The 16,205-nt window shown below is 45.1% G+C and overlaps 1 protein-coding gene across 4 annotated transcripts; it reads right to left on the bottom strand.

Annotated features, from left to right (window-relative positions):
- Positions 1-698: 698 nt before the first annotated feature.
- On the bottom strand, positions 699-15,042 carry DCAKD (dephospho-CoA kinase domain containing). 4 transcript variants are annotated; one of them, XM_053362730.1, is made up of 6 exons: positions 14,050-14,105; positions 13,463-13,591; positions 11,163-11,280; positions 7,454-7,657; positions 5,357-5,444; positions 699-1,740 (listed from the first exon to the last, which is right to left on the bottom strand). In XM_053362730.1, the coding sequence occupies exons 2-6, from the start codon at positions 13,481-13,483 to the stop codon at positions 1,455-1,457; spliced, it is 717 nt and encodes a 238-aa protein (XP_053218705.1). In that variant the 5' UTR covers positions 13,484-13,591; positions 14,050-14,105; the 3' UTR covers positions 699-1,454. The 4 variants fall into 4 exon arrangements, with proteins under 4 accessions (XP_053218705.1, XP_053218707.1, XP_053218706.1 ...); XM_053362732.1 differs by lacking the exons at positions 13,463-13,591; positions 14,050-14,105 and adding an exon at positions 15,021-15,042; XM_053362731.1 differs by lacking the exon at positions 13,463-13,591 and having other exon boundaries at positions 14,050-14,169.
- Positions 15,043-16,205: the final 1,163 nt, after the last annotated feature.

Here is a 16,205-nt window from a genome sequence, read left to right on the forward strand (position 1 = left end):
GCTCCCGTTGCTCGGTCTCTGCTCCTGCCAACCTAGCAGTTCGAAAGCATGTCAAAGTGCAAGTAGATAAATAGGTACTGCTGTGGCGGGAAGGTAAACAGCATTTCCGTGCGCTGCTCTGGTTCGCTAGAAGCAGCTTAGTCATGCTGGCCACATGACCTGGAAGCTGTACGCTGGCTCCCTCGGCCAATAAAGCGAGATGAGCGCCACAACCCCAGAGTCGTCCGCGACTGGACCTAATGGCCAGGGGTCCCTTTAGCTGTGTGTGTGTGTGTGTGTGTGTATACACACACACACACACACCGTATTTTTCACTCTATAAGACACACCAGACCATAAGACGCACCTAGTTTTTGGAGGAGGAAAACAACAAAAAATAATATTCTGAATCTCAGAAGCCAGAACAGCAAGAGGGATCCATGCGCAGCGATCCCTCTTGCTGTTCTGGCTTCTGCGATAGCTGCGCAGCCTGTCTTCACTCCATAAGACGCACACACATTTCCCCTTACTTTTTGGGAGGGAAAAGGTGAGTCTTATAGAGCAAAAAATACGGTATATGTTTTATATAGGTTTTAATTGCATTGCAGATTGCTTCCAGGTGCTTCAACATGACACGATTCATAAATAACAATCATCATCATGTTCTGTTTGAATATAAGCCAGGCGCTGAGGGGCGGAAAAAAACCTACAAGCTCCAGTTCATAATTACAAATACTATATTGTAAGACTGTAGTACATAACGCTTGAGCTGTATGAGTCATACATATAAATTGATGTTAAATGAAATGCAGTAACCAAACAGCCTCCAGAGGGGGGGGGGGGAAGGAACAGCCTCTCCAACTTCTCAGGGTATTTTCACACCTCCGAGAAGCGACTTTTCCTTGTCGCTTCCCCACAGAGAGCATTTTGGCTGAGCGCCCCACAAGCAATATTCAATACTGACCACATTCCTGGAGACATATTGAAAAGGAAGCTCTCAAGGATGCAGTCAATAGCATATCGGAGGGAGGGAGAGGAGGGACAAGAGGTGCACAGTACCCTTTTTTTTAATAAAAGTAACTTTGTTGTGGGCTTATCCTGTCAAATTTAATAGGATGCGTTTTTACACTTCAGTAGTAGCCAGCAAGTTTCATCCCCACCCACAGCCCCTCGGCCCAGCAGACCAAAATTCCTACCAGCTTTAGTTAACAACACCCACAACCCCTCAGGTGTGACTAAAATCTTTTGCAAGGGAGCCACGTACAAAGATAGCCGAGAACCGCTTTGGAATGAATGATGCCTCTTTTCACTTCCAGAGGCGTTCGGAAAGACAACAGACTTGCTGCCTGGATTTGAGGTCTTCTGAGTTGTTCAGGCTGCAAAAAGTACGGAAAGGTTCTGGGTTTATATTGCCCTTCCCAACACGGAAGGGTTCGGTCCCCCTTTCCTCCCCCGTCACCACCACCAAGGGCAAGTTAAGACATGAGCTGCCGCAGTAGGAAATACAGCAAGCCGCTAACCCCAGCTGCTGCTGTGAGGGCCAGGAGCCGCACCAGGAGGAAGTCCATGGAGTCTTCCAACGAGGAGTGCAGCTTCAAGACCTGCTTCCTTGTGGTCTCGACGTCTCTCGAGTTGTCGATGACGTGGCCGGCCAGCTTGACCTTTTGGTCCAGGGGCAGCTGGGCGGCAATGCGCGCTTCGGCCTCCTCCTGGGTCAACCCGTTCCGGCGCATCAGGCGGGACAACTGGCTCTGTGGGTCACTTGGAAAAGGAAGGGAAGAGGAACTGACCTCAGGGAGAAAGTCAGAAAGGTGTGTGTGTGTGTGTGTGTGTGTGTGTACACCCCCCTCCCATCTATCTAGTCAATTCCGGCTGCTCTTACACACTCCAGCACGGCTAAGACATGGAAAAGCAGGGAAAGGCCATGGCCACATACACACCATATGTATGGGATGCGGGTGGTCTAAACCAGTGAGCCTCTTGGGCTTGCCGATCGGAAGGTCGGCGGTTCGAATCCCCGCGACAGGGTGAGCTCCCTCTTTCAGTAGTAGCCAGCAAGTTTCGTTCCCACCCACAGCCCCTCGGCCCAGCAGACCAAAATTCCTACCAGCTTTAGTTAACAACACCCACAACCCCTCAGGTGCAACTAAAATCTTTTGCAAGGGAGCCATGTACAAAGATAGCCGAGAGCCGCTTTGGAATGAATGATGCCTCTTTTCACTTCCAGAGGCGTTCAGAAAGACAACAGACTTGCTGCCTGGCTTTTGAGGTCTTTTGAGTCCTTCAGGGTGCAAAAAGTAGGGAAAGGTACTGGGTTTCTTCATGCTGGCCACATGATCCAGAAAGCTGTCTGTGGACAAACACCGGCTCCATTGGCCTGAAAGCGAGATGAGCGCTGCAGCCCCAGAGTCACCTTTGACTGGACTTAACCATCCAGGGGTCCTTTACACACACACACACACACACACATATACACACATATACATATATATATGTGTATATGTATGTGTGTGTGTGTGTATATATATATATACATACACCTTGCTACCTTTATACGGAGCAATGGGTCCAAACTACAAGAAAGAAGATTCCACCTAACATCAGGAAGAACTTCCTGACAGTAAGAGCTGTTCGACAGTGGAATTTGCTGCCAAGGAGTGTGGTGGAGTCTCCTTCTTTGGAGGTCTTTAAGCAGAGGCTTGACAACCATATGTCAGGAATGCTCTGATGGTGTTTCCTGCTTGGCAGGGGGTTGGACTCGATGGCCCTTGTGTTCTCTTCCAACTCTATGATTCTATGATTCTATGCCCTCCTCTTGGTTTCCAATGGTCATCTACCAGGAAAAAATGATATGCTGGAAACAGACTGGTCCAGCTGGCAATTGTTAACAGTCCAGGGGTCCTTTAACATGTATGTATGTATGTATGTATGTATGTATGTTTAAAGTCTTACGATACCATTTTAAACAGTCACGGCTTCCACCCTCTCAAAAAAAAAAATCTGGGAGCTGTACTTTGCTGAGAGGTCCAGAGGGTGGCAACATGAGAATGGGCCTTTTCTGCAGTGGCTCCCCATTTGTGGAATACTTCGACTGGCGCCTTCATTATATAGCTTTAGGCGCCAGAAGAAAACGTTCCTCTTTAACCAGGCCTTTGGCCAATTAATATTCTACAGCCTTTTAAATGTGTCTGTTATTGTTTTGCTGCTTTGGTTTAATTATTTACTTGCATTTTATCTTGTAGTTTATTCTGTGAACTGCCCTGAGATCTGTTGATGAGTGGCAGTATATAGTTTTAATATATACATTATATATATATATATATATATATATATATATATATATATATATATATATAAAAACTGGATGCCTCACAGAGCTACAGTTCTCAAGAGTTCCCTGTGAAGAGGGGTTGACCGTTAAAACAGTCAGCAGTGTAGCTCTGTGAGAGGAACAAGGGCCCCCCTAACAACTCTCTGCACCCTTTAACAAACTACAGCTCCCAGAATACTTTGGGGGAAGCCACAACTGTTTCAAGCGGTGTCATAGTGCTTTAGGGTGTGAACGTGGCCTATGAAGAGATCTGTGGGAAGGGTCATGGCCAAGCAGAGTGGGCTCAGTTGTCAAGGCTGAGTTCTGAGGGGTGAAGGACAAGGACCTCAACCAGCAAATCTGCTGAGGAAAAAGTAAACACACACACACACACACACAAACCTGTCAAAGGATAGGTAAAGTTAAAGGGACCCCTGACCATTAGGTCCAGTCATGGCCGACTCTGGAGTTGCGGCACTCATCTCATTTTATTGGCCGAGGGAGCCGGCGTACAGCTTCTGGGTCATGTGGCCAGCACGACTAAGCCACTTCTGGCGAACCAGAGTAGCGCATGGAAACGCCGTTTACCTTCCTGCTGGAGCGGTACCTATTTATCTACTTGCACTTTGACGTGCTTTCGAGCTGCTAGGTTGGCAGGAGCAGGGACCGAGCAACGGGAGCTCACCCCGTCGCGGGGATTCGAACCGCCGACCTTCTGACCCTCTGTGGTTTAACAGGAACAGCTAATTAATTCCCTGAAGAGATACGTTTACCTTCTCCATCTAACTCGTGGATGGGACACCTCAGGCTTGGGGGCAAAAAGCAGCCCTCAGGGGCCTCTCCCTCTGGAATTTGGGTCTCTTCCTAGCCACACACCCCTCTTCCCAGGCCATCCCCATCACTGGTTCTCCTTTGCATGGTTCGTGATTGTTCCTGTGTGGCAGGACCAGATCCTTAAACTCTGATAACGCCCGTTGCTTGACGTGTGTGTGTGTGTGTGCATGCGCGCAGACACTAGCCTGTTACACAAAGGTAAGAGTTGCATTTGTTGCTCTGGTCACTTTTAGCTCTATCCTCACCCATCAGAGGCTTGTGGCCTCTGAAAGATTATCCAGACAGGAATGTGGCCCCTACAAAATAAACTTTTTATACAACTCTGTTCACAGGTTTGCAGGAGCTCCAACCCATTCCAAGGGTCAGTCCATTCGGAAGTGCAACAATATTCAGTGTGGCCGTTAGAGTACTGCCCTTGAAAATGCTGCAGAAACAGAGTTTGGAATCTGTCAAGTGCATTTTGCACCTGGCTATCGGCCACCTGCAACCAGGTAAAGATGCCTGGGCACCAGGATGGTTCCTGATGTCTCCCACCATATGGAGGTGTATGCTTGAAGAACCTTGGATGTTGCCTGTTTCCACACACTTGTAGAATTCTATTTGTTATGTTTTATCTGCACAGATTTTGAGTCTGCCCCCAAAATGGCAAGTACGCATTTCATTCTGGCGACCGTAACCCTGGTTTTAAGGAGCAATTTGGCTCCTAGCTTATATATCTGAGTTTCTAACACTGTACAGTAGTCGTACCTTGGTTTTCAAACAGCTTAGTTCTCAAACGTTTTAGGTCCCGGATGCTGCAAACCTGGAAGTGACTGTTCCGGTTTGTGAACTGTTTTTGGAAGCCGAACGTCTGACGGGGCTTCCTGCAGCCAATCAGAAGCCGCACTGGTTTCCGAACATTTTGGAAGTCGAATGGACTTCCAGAATGGATTCTGTTCAACTTCCAAAGTACGACTGTATGAGCAACCAGTTATAATGGATTTGGTTCATCTGAATGGTCACGTGGAAATCCCATGTAAGCAGAGCTTGGACGGCCATCTGTCATGTATGACCTAGTTGAGATTCTTGCACTGCAGGGGGTTAGACAAGATGACTCTAGTCTAAATTCTAGGATTCCTGACTCAGTTCAGGAGCCAGTGCATTCCAATGGGCATCCTCTGTCCTTTAATCTGTCAGACCGGTTGGCGCTTTCGTATTGTGACATAACGACATCATTCCCTGTAATATCCTTACCAGTACACGAGAACGGTGTGTTTCATGAACTTGATCAGCGTGTTGGTTTCAAAAAGGAGTGGGATATCGAGGATCACATACCGATGGCCTGCGGAAGGGAGGAGGGAGGTGAATTTTGTATCGCAAACATTGTAGAAACTGCAAGCATTCATTCCACACACAAACACACACACACAAAACTGCACAAGGAGTTTTGTGTAAAGCACTGCAAATTCAAGAGTGTGTGTGATTTCATCCCCTTGTCAGATTCTGGAGTAAAATTTGGGGGGCTCCCTGCCTGAAATTGAAAGTGGAATTTTACAGTTGCAATCAGAACAAAGAGCGAGATTTCTTCAGAATAACTCTGAGTCAACGAAGCCAGAAGGCCTCATATGGACATAATATTGGATAAAGAATTAACGGAACAACTGACGGAAATTAAAACCTCACACAGGAGAAGAAAGGAGAACTTCACCTGCGAATTTACAAATTATTATATGTGTTAATGCGAACTGAAGTTAACTTTTGTAGCTGTGGTATAAGGGATTTTATCAAGAATGGATTGTATTTCGTTTGAGCAAGAGTCTGGAGGCAGAATTAAAGGGAATCAGACCCTGAAGTACAGCAACTGGGAAGCCCCACAACATTTATAATTGGCTATGTAATTGATTTGTATTTGAAATGGTATCGCTATTTGGTGTTAAGGTAAAAGGTACCTTTATTTCAGAGGGACGCACGGGGTGCTGTGGGTTAAACCACAGAGCCTAGGACTTGCCGATCAGAAGGTTGGCGGTTTGAATCCCCGCGACGGGGTGAGCTCCCATTCCTTGGTCCCTGCTCCTGCCAACCTAGCAGTTCAAAAGCACGTCAAAGTGCAAGTAGATAAATAGGTACCGCTCCGGTGGGAAGGTAAACGGCGTTTCCGTGCGCTGCTCTGGTTCTCCAGAAGCAGCTTAGTCATGCTGGCCACATGACCCGGAAGCTGTACGCCGGCTCCCTCGGCCAATAAAGCGAGATGAGCACTGCAACCCCAGAGTCGGCTACAACTGGACCTAATGGTCAGGGGTCCCTTTACCTTTATTTCATGTTAATATACTATGGCGCATATTGAATTTTTGTAATTGAAGATTAACAAAAATTATTTAGCAACAACAAAATTGGGCCAGGATCCATATACCGAACAAGGCACCGGGATGTCGTTTTTCTGAGCAGGGAATATTCCCCTCCTCTGGCTTCATGTGGCAAACTCCTTTGGAAGCACAGGGAAGTTCCAGCGTTATAGTGTGCAGTTCAGAGAAGGAGCTGCTTTTATAATATTGCCACTAATTTGAATGACGGGAGTTGAACTACTCCAATTACCTTAATTTGCAGAAAAGTCTAGGTCTTCTGAAGAACAAAGCTTTGAAGATCACCAGTGAGGCTATTTTCCCAGTTCCCTAAATGCTTTCCCCTCTCATCTAAGGGGGTTATATTGGCCTTAGAAACTGGAAAACAGAGAGCTCTGGCTCTCCCTCCCCCCCCCCGTCTACTTTCAGTGAGTTCCTCCTTGTGAGGAGACCCTTCTCTGCTACCCCGAGACCTCCAAAGCAGCCAGCGATATTATCAGGCCCTTGATTAGACAGATTTGTCAGCTGTATTTGTTACAGTTATCAGAGGAATGAAAGGGAATAGAGAGGCGCTGCCGAAATCCCAGCTGTCAAACCATTCTTTTACCTTATCGAGTTCAAAAAGAGCTTTTATAAGAGCGCCCTGGAAAAGTGGGGGGGGGCTGGGGGTGCGTGCGAGCATTTCTGAAGGTGTGACATTATGCACAATACTTCCCAAAGACTCTTTTGTGTGTGCTCTTTAAAGGCAACGTTAAGGGAGCAAAAATGCAAAGGGCAAGGATAAAGAAGGAAGAATTCTCAGGATGTAAGCAGTGAATGGATGAGTGCAAACACGGCACAAAGGAAGCAGCTCAGAGGCCTTTTTACAGTCCGTCCCCTCTTGGCCGGCAAAGAAAAATAAAATAAAATGCAGGGCAAAGGGAGATGGTGCAGCTTTTGTCAGCGTGTATCGATGCCCCGAGGATTCCGCAAAGTGAAATAAAAATAAAAATCAACCTCACCAGTAGCTTACCCAGCATAAAGTATTTCAAGATCTGTTTTACCATCTCCTTCTGTATCGCAGGGTGAGTGATGGAATTCAGCAGCCGACGTTTTTCGGGCTGAGAGAAAACTATGCTTCCCAGAGCTTCACGGTTGATCTCGCCGCTCTCCAGGAGAATTTCGGGGCCAAAGGAATGCACAATGCGCTGGTATGCCAGGAAGCTTGGCTGGACCACTGAGGAAAGAGGGGTTAACATTAAGACTCCACCAGAGTTGCTTTCAATTTTTTGTCAGGGGTAGCACTGGGAAACTCGATCAGAGGCAAGGGGGACAGCAGAGACAAATTGCAAGTTGAGAAGCGCTGCTTGTGATAAGACAGTTTGCGTCAATTCCTACATACGCTCATTCATGAAATCCAATTGAGGCAAGGAAGAAGGGCTACCCCTATGCTATCCATATAATCAGTTATCAGTAATCAATATATTCATATATGCTCACACATAATCAGGGCTTACAGTATTTTATAATCCATTTTGAATCAAAGGGAAACTGTGCCTTAGCTAACTGCATACTCCTTGAAACAGCAAAATTAGGAGCCGACCTTTCCCCTACAAACATCCGTGTACCCTGGACATGGGGAAGACGTGAATCAGAGATTCTGGTACAAAATCCCCTCAGATACAGGCTAAATTAATCCACAGAACAGGTAGAGCAAAACCACAAAATCTCCAAACTCCCTGTCCTGTCATAACTAGGGGAGAGGTTAGACAGAGCGTCACTGCAAGCATCGGAAAGCAGAACTAGAACTCCGTGCTTGACCAGGAGCTGGTAGCATGGCAAGAAACTTGCTAATTGGCTAATTTTCGCCTACAATATCGTGACTGCCTCATGATCTATGATTTGCTGTGATCTGCTCAGGTATAAAGACCTCTGGATTTCTGTCAATTGGGGTCCCAGTTCCTTTTGGAAGAGATTCCAAACTGGGTCCTTATTGCCTGGCAATAAACTTCACCTTCTTATTCTCCATTGCTGAGTCTGCCTGATCCTTATTTAACACCAAGCAAGTACCTGCTTACGTTCACGTGCTTCACAATCTGTCCCGTTGTTACTGTTTAGTCGTTTAGTCGTGTCCGACTCTTCGTGACCCCATGGACCAGAGCACGCCAGGCACTCCTGTCTTCCACTGCCTCCCGCAGTTTGTTTGGTCAGACTCATGCTGGTAGCTTCGAGAACACTGTCCAACCATCTCGTCCTCTGTCGTCCCCTTCTCCTTGTGCCCTCCATCTTTCCCAACATCAGGGTCTTTTCCAGGGAGTCTTCTCTTCTCATGAGGTGGCCAAAGTATTGGAGCCTCAGCTTCACGATCTGTCCTTCCAGTGAGCACTCAGGGCTGATTTCCTTAAGAATGGATAGGTTTGTTCTTCTTGCAGTCCACGGGACTCTCAAGAGTCTCCTCCAGCACCATAATTCAAAAGCATCAATTTTTCGGTGATCAGCCTTCTTTATGGTCCAGCTCTCACTTCCGTACATCACTACTGGGAAAACCATGGCTTTAACTATAGGAAGCCATGGTTTTCCCAGTAGTAATCTGTTCCACTTCCCCATTAATTTGCAATTTTTGTTTCTTGAAAACCCACAGGAACATTTGTATTTAAAATATGCTTTTTGCCACAAAATGCATATTTAAATATGCACTGCATCTCGACGTATGCGTTTCTATCCTAATATGTGCATTTATCTGAAGCTGAGGCTCCAATACTTTGGCCACCTCATGAGAAGAGAAGACTCCCTGGAAAAGACCCTGATGTTGGGAAAGATGGAGGGCACAAGGAGAAGGGGACGACAGAGGACGAGATGGTTGGACAGTGTTCTCAAAGCTACCAGCATGAGTTTGACCAAACTGCAGGAGGCAGTGGAAGACAGGAGTGCCTGGCGTGCTCTGGTCCATGGGGTCACAAAGAGTCGGACACGACTAAACGACTAAACAACAACAACATGTGCATTTATAACGCATACTGTGCCTTTTCTTTTCTTGAGCCGAGAAATTTGGAGATGTGTGAAATCTGACAGATAACCACATTCTGAGCTGTACATTAGTCCAGCAATTGCAGGTCAGCTGGCATCAGAATCCCCAGCAGCCCTAGCTTCAACTGGCCCAAACTATTTGCAGAGGTCCAACTGGCAAAAAGACATGTTCCAAGTGCTGTCGACGGAGAGATGAACACAGCTTCTTTTCCTCGCAAGCAGAAAGCCATATGAGCTCTCCCAACCTTTCTACATTTAGAACTCCTGTCTCCAGCAGCAATCCACAGGCTAACAAACAAGCGCACAAGATCTGCTCTATCGGAACAGACCAGTAGATCAGCATTCTGTCTTTCCAGCAGCAGTGAGTCAAATAAGTTTAGAAGCTCACAAGCATATTACAGTACAATTCCATGATTTAAAACTCCCAACGTAGTTTTATTTTGCTTTTCAAAAGGCAATTGATGGAGAGGGTGGGGGCCGAGTTTTCATCGCACCAACAGGTACAGAGTTTCTGCAGTGATAGTTTTTCTAGGTCAACAGTGCCTCTCGGGGTGTGTGTGTGTGTGTGTGTGTGTGTGTGTGTGTGTGTGTTGGGATCAGGGCTGCAGCGCTTAAGCCAGACTTCCTCAACCTTAGCCCTCCAAATGTTTTTGGCCTACCACTCCCATGATCCCTAGCTAGCAGGACCAGTGGTCAGGGATGATGGGAATTGTAGTCTCAAAACATCTGGAGGGCCGAGGCTGAGGAAGCCTGGCTTAAGCCATGGGTAGGCAATCTAAGGCCCGGGGGCCAGATCCGGCCCACTCGCCTTCTAAATCCGGCCCGCGGATGGTCCAGGAATCAGCGTGTTTTTACATGAGTAGAAGGTGTCCTTTTATTTAAAATGCATCTCTGGGTTATTTGTGGGGCATAGGAATTCATTTTTTCCCTTCAAAATAAAGTCCAGCCCCCCCCCATAAGGTCTGAGGGACAGTGGACCGGCCCCCTGCTGAAAAAGTTTGCTGACCCCTGGCTTATGCAAATAATTAAGCCCAGTTCCCCAGTGCTGCTGGGGACGCAGGTGGCGCTGTGGGTTAAACCACAGAGCCTAGGACTTGCCGATCAGAAGGTCGGAGGTTCGAATCCCCGCGATGGGTTTAGCTCCCATTGCTCGGTCCCTGCTCCTGCCAACCTAGCAGTTCGAAAGCACATCAAAGTGCAAGTAGATAAATAGGTACCGCTCCAGCAGGAAGGTAAACGACATTTCCGTGCGCTGCTCTGGTTTGCCAGAAGCGGCTTAGTCATGCTGGCCACATGACCCGGAAGCTGTACGCCGGCTCCCTCGGCCAATAAAGCGAGATGAGCGCCGCTACCCCAGAGTCGGCCATGACTGGACCTAATGGTCAGGGGTCCCTTTACCTTTACCTTTTCCCCAGTGCTGCAGGCCTAATCCAAATTAACCCTCTATTCTTCCTCAGCAGCTTCTCTTTGAGGAAGAAAACCAGTATGTGGGTAGGCCCCAAGACAACTGGAAGACTGTATGGCAAGCGGCATTGGCCTGGAATCTAGTCTCATTTTTATCCCACAAATGGATCCAGGCCAAGAACCCAATAGTAGACCCAACAACAACTCCCTTGGGAATCCTGGAGGATCTATTGCCTCTGGCCAGTGGTCCACTGGCGAACAAAAGTGCATCTTCTGTTCACCCTCATACTAAGCAGCACAGGCTAGCTCACCTTGTCGGGCTATAACATCAGCATCAATGACAGCGCAGCCCAGTTCCCGCAGCATAGCAACCACTGTACTTTTTCCTGACGCAATGCCACCTGTCAGTCCTACCAGAAACATCTTGCCCTGGATGGAAAAGAAAAAATAACATTAAGCGACAAAATAAATGTAAAACTCAGCTTGTGGTCATTTGTAAACTTGGTTCTGAAGAGCTTAAATTTTCCCCTCAACCCACCTCACCACCTAACATCCTATCAGGGTAGATTTGATTTAAATCAAATCAAATCAGTAAGACTTGATTTAAATCATTTTTTAATAGAAAGACTCATTCTTGCTGGTGTAATCTTAATATTTACAACCAGATGGAGGTTTCATTTTTGGAATAATACATTTTCAGAGTACTGTAGTTTTTACAGTTATATCAAAAATTACTGATTTGGTTATACTATTAGAAATACATAGACAGATAATTATGAAATTATTGTGAGGTTTAGTAAGTTAACTGTTTATATTTGGACAACTTTTCTGCTGTACTTTACTGGAAGGAGAAAAATAATCATTTCCTTAATAACAATTTAAGCAATCTCTTTAACTAAAACAATAACATTATAGCATATGTATCCATGTTTGTTAACTGATGTGGTTAAACTTTTTTTAAAAACAAAAACTTAGACTGAGTTTTATACACATGAAAAACTTAAAACAAATCCTTATTTCCTGATTAAAAGCCTTTGGTCTACAATGTAACTTAAACAGAAAACTATCTTTAGAAAGATTTTTCCTCCAAAAGCATTTTATTTTAAAAATCTGATTTAAATTAAAAAATCCGATTTAATTTTTTTTTTAAACCTGATTTTTAAATTTTCTTTTTAAAAAATCATTGATTTTTATCCATCTTATCTGGATTTTAGATGTTTAAAAAATCACAAAGGGCAGAAAATAATCACTATATTTTTGAGTTGCTCCCTATCGTTACAAGAAAAATAAAAACACAAAAAACCAACAATACATTTAAATGCAATTCAACCAGTATATCCGTAGTATTAAAACAGCAGCATGCATGACCAATAAAGCACACGTTTTAAATGTCATTTGAAACAGGTAGAAGTTCAAAGCCTTTCAATACTGAGACAGCCAATGACAGATCCCTTGGGAGTGAGTTCCATAAGGAAAGGACCATCCCTTCTCCTCATGGCTGTCCAATTAAATGGCTCTTAATAGGGGCATGGGTGGTGCTGTGGGTTAAACCACAGAGCCTAGGGCTTGCCGATCGGAAGGTTGGCGGTTCGAATCCACACGACGGGGTGAGCTCCCATTTCTCAGTCCCTGCTCCTGCCAACCTAGCAGTTTGAAAGCACATCAAAGTGCAAGTAGATAAATAGGGACCGCTCCAGCGGGAAGGTTAACGGCGTTTCCGTGCGCTGCTTTGGTTCGCCAGAAGCGACTTAGTCATGCTGGCCACATGACCCGGAAGCTGTACGCCGGCTCCCTCGGCCAGTAAACGAGATGAGTACCGCAACCCAGAGTCATCTGCGACTGGACCTAATGGTCAGGGGTCCCTTGATATTTTTTTAAGGGTGAGCCACTGAGTAGGGCCTCCAGTGCCGGCAGTCCTTTATTTAATAACTTAACCCGGAACCATTTAGAGTTTCAAAGGTCAAAACCCAAGCTCTCTCAAGGCAAATATGAAAGATTAGGGGGATTGGTCAATGGGCATGGAGTTAAATCACCAGGTTCAAATTATCTGGTTTCTTCCACATAATGTAAAAAACAACACCTCTGTAACAAGCAGAAATATTACCTAAGGATTAGCATAGAATCGTAGAGTTGGAAGGGACCGTGAGGGTCTCCTAGTTCAACCCCCTGCAATGCATTAATCTTTTGCCATTTCATCAACGGCTACTTCTATAAAGGTGGCAAAATACCAATACTCTTCCATTAGGGTAGGATTGTGAATTTTGTGGTGGTGGCGGCAGCAGGAAATCTTATTTTGGGAGTGTGATGATGTATGTCAATAATAAACATAATGAAATCTATAGTGTCTTAAAATTTGAAACTGCCATGGGCTGAAAGAAGATATACAATTTGAAGTTTCAAAATATACCATTTCAGGGCAAATCCAGAGACCCTGAGAGGTCTGTGTGTTTTTAAACAGGGATTTAGGGGAACCCTTTTAAGGTTACCATATTTTTTTACAATGAAATTGGGGACACTTTTCAACTTCAGTAGGAATGATAGGATTTTGGCAGGGGACTGATTTGTAAATCCGGGGACTGTCCCCGAAAACAGGGACGTCTGGTAACCTTACCTTAGGACCTAACAAGAGCATGGCTCAGGCTCCCTGCAATATGTTACTGTGTCCCACCTTCAGTATCTCATATTTATCCCGGCTTATCATTACTAATCAGTGCAGACTTTGCATTTGAAATCTGTGGCTCTTAAAAGAAAGAGAGAGAGAGAGCAAAAACTGGCAATACGTCGTTTAACTTTGGAAAGGCAGGGTTGGAGTTTTGCAAAACGGAGATCCCTCCAGAAAAACCGGGAGAAAACAAATATAATTCACCGCTTTCTTCTGCCACAGATGTGGAGCACACTGCCACCTACACCTCCAAAATTTCTATTAAAAAAAAGAGAGATAGAAGAAGCGCTTAAGGATAGAACTGTCTGGCTACGCTGGAATCCCTTCCACTTAATCTCAGAGGCGAGGTGACTTGACTGCGGTGGCTCAACAGCGAACGCGGCGCGGGAACTCTGCACGTTCTCAGAAACCCTCGGTACGCCGCGCAGGAAATAAACCCGAACAAGCTTGTTCTCCCATGGGCTATGCCTACCCTCCCAGCCCCCGGGTTCAGCGAAGGAAGGGTCCCGATCCTCGCGAAAACACCCCACACTCACCAGTTCGGTTCCGCCACCAAATGCTTACTGAGACCTTTTCCCACCCTCTCGTCGGCTTCACCCGTGTCCAACTTTCCCGACTTCCTATTGGCAGAAGGAAGTCACGCTGGGAAACCCAACCAATCGCTGCCACCGAGGTTGGGCTCTGCTTCCCCAAGCGCGAAGCCAGTGTCGCGATTTGAGGGTGAGGGAGCCGATGAGCACAAGGAATGGGCAAGGAATTCGAAAAGTTTCCAGGCGGTCAAAGCTAGTTTTAAAGCTGCTCCTCTTCGCCAGCGAGAAAGACTGAAGCTCCTTCACTGTATTTTTTTTCGACGCCTGCTAAAGGCATTCTTAATTAAACAAGCCTACTACCTTGAGGTTTAGAAAGCCTGTGTGAATTTTAACTTGTTTGAGTCTGTTCATTCACTCATTCATTCATACATTTTATTTATATGCCACTTTTCCACACACACAAAGAAATCATGCTTACAACCAAGAAACAGGAATGCATTTCAAAAAAAGACTACCAAAAAAAACCCCTATTCTATTGGGGTTCTAACTCTCTGTGTGTTTTAAATTATGGTGCAAATTTTTAAAGCGATAATTATTATTTTTTTGTAAACTGCTCTGAGGCTTTCCCCTACAATCAAGCGGTATATAAATCTTATTAAATAAATAAACTAGTAGTATCGACTGGTTGCTTGAAAGTCTTGGGGACAAAATCCCAGCTGACAGAGGCAGCTGGGTGACAGTTCTGCGGCAGAGTAGATCCTTTAAATGCACACTACCCTCCCTCCCCTGGTAAATTTAGGATTGTTGCCAGTTCTTGAATTTAAAATTGTTGATGGGTCCAGAGAGAATTTAAGGCAGAGCTGTGTGGTTTCTGATAGGTCCTGAAATGCAAAAATCTGTATTTTCACCTAGTGTCTAACTTCAAAACAAAACACTATGTGGGGGACATTATCCCTTCTTGCTTTGGGACAACTTACTTGAAAACAAACACAAAAACACCTAGTTCCCTTGCTGCTGCAAGTAGATTAGTTAGTGTAGCGGTGTCTTGAATGTTGATGGACTTTGGCTGGGGAAATTGGGTTTAAATATCTACTCAACAGGATGACCTTCACTCAGCCAAACTTCGCAGAAATTGTTGTGCTCTCCCTGGGGCATATATTCTGGTTGTTGCTCCCTGAGGGAGGGAGGTATAAACATGTACTGCAATAGAAATAAATAAAACCCAATACTGAATCCTTTGTAGCTCCTGTTAAAAGAGGATTTTAGGTGATTGGAGGCTCTGGAGCACTGCTGCCAGCCAAGGCAGAAATAGAATCACATATTCATAACTGATGTTTTATTTGATACCATTTGCTAAATCTGAAAGCAAAAAAATTGCTTCAGTAACATCCCCTCATATTTGGTGGTTATCCAAAAAGTCTAGGAGACACTGAACCCAAAAAAGTTTAATTAACACTATATTTGGAACTTGTGCAGAGGAGGGTAACCCATGTGATAGCTCAGTTGGTACAGCACAAGACTCTTAATCTCGGGTTGTGGGTTCAAGCCCCATGTTGGGCAAAAATATTCCTGCATTATAAGGGACTGGACTAGGTGATCCTCATGATCCATTCCAACTCTACAATTCTTGGAATCTGTGAATCTATAAGGATTGGGAATCCAAGCCTTATGAGAAACGGTTGAGGGAGTTGAATATGTTTAGCCTGGAGAAGACTTAAAGGAGATATGCTAGCCATCTTCAAATATTTGAAGAGTTGTCACATGAAAGATGGAGGAAGCTTGTTTGCTGCTGCTCCAGAACCAACTTAAATGAGATTCCGGCATTGCAAGGGGGTTGATAAAGGCACCACCCTACAGTTACATTTGTATTCTCCCACTTAAGGGTTTATTATTATTAATGTGTCACATCTTAGTGTATTTTTGGTCTTTGTGGAAGCTGCCCAGAGTGGCTGGGGAAACACAGCCAGATGGGCGGGGTACAAATAATAAATTATATTGTTGTTGTTGTTATTATTATTATTATTGTCACATTTGGGGTTTTCCTGCCTGAAGGGTCTATTATTATCAGTGCTTTTTTTTTTACCCAAGAAAATCACCATTTTATAGTTCAAATCAGGAAAAATAAATATAGTAAATGGACAAAAGTATAAAAATTCACAAAA

The sequence above is a fragment of the Podarcis raffonei genome, chromosome 13, assembly GCF_027172205.1.
Source record: "Podarcis raffonei isolate rPodRaf1 chromosome 13, rPodRaf1.pri, whole genome shotgun sequence".
NCBI lineage: Eukaryota > Metazoa > Chordata > Lepidosauria > Squamata > Lacertidae > Podarcis > Podarcis raffonei.

Excerpts from the sequence above, each read along its gene's own strand:
- DCAKD (XM_053362730.1), bottom strand. The coding sequence starts at position 13,483 with ATGCTCTTGTTAGGTCCTAAG. Across the intron at positions 5,445-7,453 it reads CTTGAAATACTTTATGCTGG|GCCATCGGTATGTGATCCTC; the intron begins GTAAGCTACTGG and ends TCCCTTCCGCAG. Across the intron at positions 1,741-5,356 it reads CACACCGTTCTCGTGTACTG|TGACCCACAGAGCCAGTTGT; the intron begins GTAAGGATATTA and ends TCCTTTTCCAAG.